Genomic DNA, 5,568 nt, shown 5'->3' with positions numbered 1-5,568 from the left:
TAATCGAATTCTCACAACTACTCTACTCTGCACTGTTGATATTATTCCTAATATTCCTCATTCATTTCATACTTAAAGAAGTTGACATTTTAGGGAAGTGAAGTTCCCTTCTTTAGGCAATAAACAGCTGATCCAAGTCTCAATCTCACTCTTCTGACTTCAAAGCCCATACACTTTGCCCCTTGTTACATCACCTCAGGAAAGATAAGTTGGTTGGCTTCTAAATAAACAGTGATACCAGTCAGTGCATGATGTGCTGATGTTATAATTTATTTTCATGGCAGTTTCTGTCTCTTGTAGCAAAGGTGGAGGATGGTGACCCATATTTCAGGTTGAGGCTAAAAACAAGGTCCATCAGAAGAGTCAACTACAAAGGCTCTGCTCCAGCTAAAAAGAATTGTTCGATAGAGCACACCAGAGTGATTTGTCCAGTAAGGCACAAGGAAATCATTGAACTTTTCTAACAGAAAATAAATGACTTCTTTTGGGGGGGGGACTTTCATTTGAGGAGAAATAAAGTATCATTAACCAATCTGTTCAATAACACCAAAGAAATGCTAGCAGATAGTCATGTTCCCTAGAAACAAATATATATTTAGAGTCATTTCTTAATCATCTGTAAACTTCCACAAGATAAGTATAAGAGGGCTGTACTGTGTTTGGTTATGTCTACCTTTTATTTCCAGGAAACTGAATTTATTTTTGATTCAGATCAGACTAATACTTTAGTCTGTACATTATATCTAACTGCTAATATTTGCCTAAGATATATGTAGGTATATGTCATTGATTTTGGAATGCTTGCAGAAATTCATATGCCACATGGGTAAAATTTGTGCAAGATGTTGACACTATTTTTCACAGGTGACACATTTCCCTAAAAACACATTGCAACACTGAGGTAAACTATTTTGTTTCTTCAACAGTGTAACATAGACACTGGGACCCTTTCCTCTAAGGTCCTTTCAAGATTAACAGTTAACAGTTGTAGTACCAAACAAAGTATGTCAATACTAGGAAACTTTAAGAAAATCTTTTTAGCTTCACCAGCCCTGTCTTTGACTTCTGTGGTTACACACGGGTAGTCTAATCTTTCATGCAGAAGTCTTGACTATATTGTCTTATTCTTCATAAAATAGTGTAGTAAGCTAGAGAACACTGGAATCCTGAGTATCCTAGGACAGTCTTTCTTTCTACATCAGCTGCTCTCCTTGCTTCTCCCTCTTTTCCTTGTTAGCACATCAAGCAGATGATAGGCCAAAGCAGCAAAATAAATACAAAGAAAGAAAATGTCATTGTACTTTGTGTTGGATTATTTTGCTTTTTATGATGTCTTATATATTAAATGAATTCACACTTTGATACTTCCCTATCAGAAATTAGACAAAGAAATCCTCAGGGAGACTGGACAATCACAATTTTTTTCTTTCTATCAGAAAAAGTCAGTAACTAATAATAGGCAATCTTGGTAGAACTTTGATTTTGTCCATTTTCCTATGATTTGCACTTATGTGTATATATGTGTATATTTGAAAACAACTACTAGCATCTTTTGCTCATAGCAATGTTGATAAAAATACATTAAGATTCTCATGTGCTCTTCCGGTTCTAGGCGCTTCGGGAGCCGCGGCTAAAGGTGCAGACATGGCCAAGTCCAAGAACCACACCACACACAACCAGTCCCGAAAATGGCACAGAAATGGTATCAAGAAACCCCGATCACAAAGATACGAATCTCTTAAGGGGGTGGACCCCAAGTTCCTGAGGAACATGCGCTTTGCCAAGAAGCACAACAAGAAGGGCCTAAAGAAGATGCAGGCCAACAATGCCAAGGCCATGAGTGCACGTGCCGAGGCTGTCAAGGCCCTCGTAAAGCCCAAGGAGGTTAAGCCCAAGATCCCAAAGGGTGTCAGCCGCAAGCTTGATCGACTTGCCTACATTGCCCACCCCAAGCTTGGGAAGCGTGCTCGTGCTCGCATTGCCAAGGGGCTCCGGCTGTGCTGGCCAAAGGCCAAGGCCAAGGCCAAGGCCAAGGCCAAGGATCAAACCAAGGCCCAGGCTGCAGCTCCAGCTTCAATTCCAGCTCAGGCTCCCAAAGGTGCCCAGGCCACTACAAAGGCTACAGAGTAGGTATCTCTGTCTGCCAACGTGAGGACAGAAGGACTGGTGCGACCCCCTACCCCCGCCTCCGGGCTGCCATCTGCATGGGGCTGGGGTCCTCCTGTGCTATTTGTACAAATAAACCTGAGGCAGGAAAAAAAAAAAAAAAAGATTCTCATGTGGTTGACGCTAGCATTTACATCCAATGTGAGATGAGAAAGGAGGTGCCAGCTAAGGAGGTGTGAAAGAAGTATTTCATTATTTTTCAAGGTCAAAGATATCACACATCATATTTATGTTAAAAAATTATGGCTCGCTTCTTCACTTCCATCCATTTCAATGTTATTTACTATTTACTCTCTGGTGTATCCACTGTCCTATAATATTTTCTCATTCAGAATAAAATTTCTGTTTTTGTTTGGCTTTCTTTTATCTTCTTAAACTGTTTATTGATGTACAATATACATACAAATAGTGCACAAATCATAATGCATATCTTTTTTTTTTGCCAGTTTGTTTGTTTTGAGATGGAGTCTCACTCTATCACCCAGGTGGGAGTGCAGTGGCACAATCTTGGCTCACTGCAACTTCTGCCTTCCGGATTCAAATGATTCTCCTGCCTCAGCCTCCTGCATAGCTGGGACTACAGGCGCGCACCACCATGCCTGGCTAATTTTTTTGTATTTTTAGTAGAGATGGGGTTTCACCATATTGGCCAGGCTGGTCTCAAACTCCTGACCTCATGATCTGCCCGCCTCAGCTTCCCAAGGTGCTGAGATTACAGGCATGAGTCACTGTGCCCGGCCACATCTAAGGTTTTTAAAAACTGAACATACCTTTGTAACCTGCACAAGATAAAGAAATTGAACATCATTAGAACTCCCAGGGCCTCCAAGGGACGTGGAACTGTCTCTTCTAGTCACAACCCTCTCCACAAAGGTACCCTGTATACTAACTTCTAACCACATGTGTTAGTTTTGTCTCCTTTTTAATTTTATATAAGTGGACTAATACAGTATGTACTCTCTTGTGCCTGGCTTATGTCCCTCAACAATTTGTGAAAATAATCTATATTTTTGTATGCAGTTGCAAATTATTCATTCTCATTGCTGCATACTATTCTATTGTTCAAATATATCATGGCTTATTTACTAGTTTACTGTTGAAGGACATTTGGGTAGTTTTCTGATTGAGGATATTACAAATAGCATTATCATATCCTTGCATATGTCTTTTGGTGAATATATGTATACATTTCTCTTGTGCATCTACCCATGAGTGGAATTGCTGGGTCTTAGGGTGTGCATACATTCCTTTAATTAGATACTGCCAAATGGTTTTCCAAAGCAGTTGTATTAATTTGCACTGCTGCCAGAATTTTTTTTTTTTTTTTTTTTTTTTTTTTTTTTTTGCTGTCTTTTGCTATTGATCAGTCAAAAGCATGAACAATTTTTCCAAATTATTGTGATGAGTGGGCTATTTGTGGGTAGGAGAAAGTAGAGGAGGGAATAAAAGGAGAAGGCTTCCATTATTTCCCCTACAAGGATGTAAGCTTAAGAACTGACGGAATGAGGGGCTAGAAATCTAAGTATAGAAGAGAAAGCAGAGTCAAGGGAGAGAACTTTTGCCAAAAGAAGAGTTGAATCCCTAAGAAGCTTGGACAGAGGAGGGGTTTTGAGAACAGCATGGCATTTGAAAAAATCAAAGGTATATTCTGGTTTAGCCATATCATGTATTCTGGGGAATGTGGAAAACTATTATAAAGGAGCTGTATCTGTGAGTTTTTATGGCATTTGGTTGCTATACAGAAAAATAAGATTCCAAAAAGAGATCAAGATGTTCTCTCCACATTGGCTTGGAGCACCATGGGTTTTGGCTACACTTCAGAGTCTCAAGATCTTCGTAGTCATGGCACCAGATGTCACTTATCACTGTCACTTATCACTGTTCAGGTCGTGGCAGGATATGCCAGTCCTGAACAGAAACAACCACCTCTAGGTACCAGGATAGCCATAAGAGACCCTCCTCAACCAAGCAGATAGTGAAAAGGGAGTTCAAGTCTGAGGGGAAGAAAACATCAGACACCCCACTACAGAATAGCTTAGTTTCTATGTTGACATGCCAGATACGCTTTTAAAAGGTCAAATCTTGCCTTCTGTGTCAGGCTTTGTTTTATTTTACTCATTATTGTATCTATAATTAATTCATTTTATTCAACAAAGTGCCCTTTTAATACTAACAATGCGCCAGGCATGGTGCAAATCACTGAGGGTAAAATAATAAATTCCACAGATTTGATATCTTTTTCCGTGGAACTTATAGTTTATTAGGATTCTGTGTAGTAATATTGACTGAAAATTGTGTTTAGATAGATAGTATCCCGGCATCCTGGATGGCCTGACTATATTGAGTATTCAACCAATAATAAAGTTCTAGGTTGGATGTTTGTTTGGTGAATGTGAATCAGGGCCAGAAAATGAATGTGAAAAATAGAACCAGCTGTGAATTAGTTCCCCTTGTAACAGATATTTATTTGTGAGGACATGGTCCAGTGAGTGTCCTGAAATTAGCACATGTGGCTCTTGGGGCAATACTGTTTAATCTCGCTTGTTAATGTCCTTAGTTGTAAAGTGGCATCATTGTCTTCTGTAATTTACCTTATAAGGTTACTTTGGGCATCAACCAACATAATTTAACTCAAAGCATTTTTTTTTTTTTTTTTTTTTTTGAGACGGAGTCTTGCTCTGTCACCCAGGCTGGAGTGCAGTGGCCGGATCTCAGCTCACTGCAAGCTCTGCCTCCCAGGTTCACGCCATTCTCCTGCCTCAGCCTCCCGAGTAGCTGGGACTACAGGCGCCCGCCACCTCGCCCGGCTATTTTTTTGTATTTTTTAGTAGAGACAGGGTTTCACCGTGTTAGCCAGGATGGTCTCGATCTCCTGACCTCGTGATCCGCCCATCTCGGCCTCCCAAAGTGCTGGGATTACAGGCTTGAGCCACCGCGCCCGGCCTAACTCAAAGCATTTTAACAGTCAGTTTGGTGCAATGGAAGATATCATTGCCATGATGACAAACATTACTTAATGTAAAGTGATAAGTGTAACATCCTCTATATTCACAACTAATTCACCAATGTGGAAAACAGAGACTTTTTACTCTTACGTTTTCTACATTATTAAACCTCATGAGAATTACACAAGGTTGATAGTTGACAAAACGTTTGAGTCTCCAGAATTTCCTACCTCTACTTCATTTTACAGATGTGGAAATTTAAGTTTAGATAGGTTCAGCCATCCATTAGGGGTATCACAGTCAAACAAATGAGATGACTGAAACTCATTAGAAGTGTCAAGCACAATAGTCATAGGCTAGTAGCTTGAAGATAGCAGCAAAACCTGTATGACTATGTTAACTTCAGATAATGAGTAAGCAAATCACTTGAGAGACACAGGCAGAATTCCAAAGGTGT

General features: G+C 40.0%; 1 protein-coding gene across 1 annotated transcript; it reads left to right on the top strand.

Moving 5' to 3' along the window:
- The first annotated feature begins 1,593 nt into the window (after positions 1-1,593).
- On the top strand, positions 1,594-2,270 carry LOC126945654 (60S ribosomal protein L29-like). The gene has a single exon (XM_050775752.1). The coding sequence runs from the start codon at positions 1,645-1,647 to the stop codon at positions 2,128-2,130; it is 486 nt and encodes a 161-aa protein (XP_050631709.1). The 5' UTR covers positions 1,594-1,644; the 3' UTR covers positions 2,131-2,270.
- Positions 2,271-5,568: the final 3,298 nt, after the last annotated feature.

Source organism: Macaca thibetana, chromosome X, assembly GCF_024542745.1.
Source record: "Macaca thibetana thibetana isolate TM-01 chromosome X, ASM2454274v1, whole genome shotgun sequence".
Classification (NCBI taxonomy): Eukaryota; Metazoa; Chordata; class Mammalia; order Primates; family Cercopithecidae; genus Macaca; species Macaca thibetana.
Note: the sequence above shows the minus strand (reverse complement) of the source record. Positions and strands in the feature narration are given on the sequence as shown.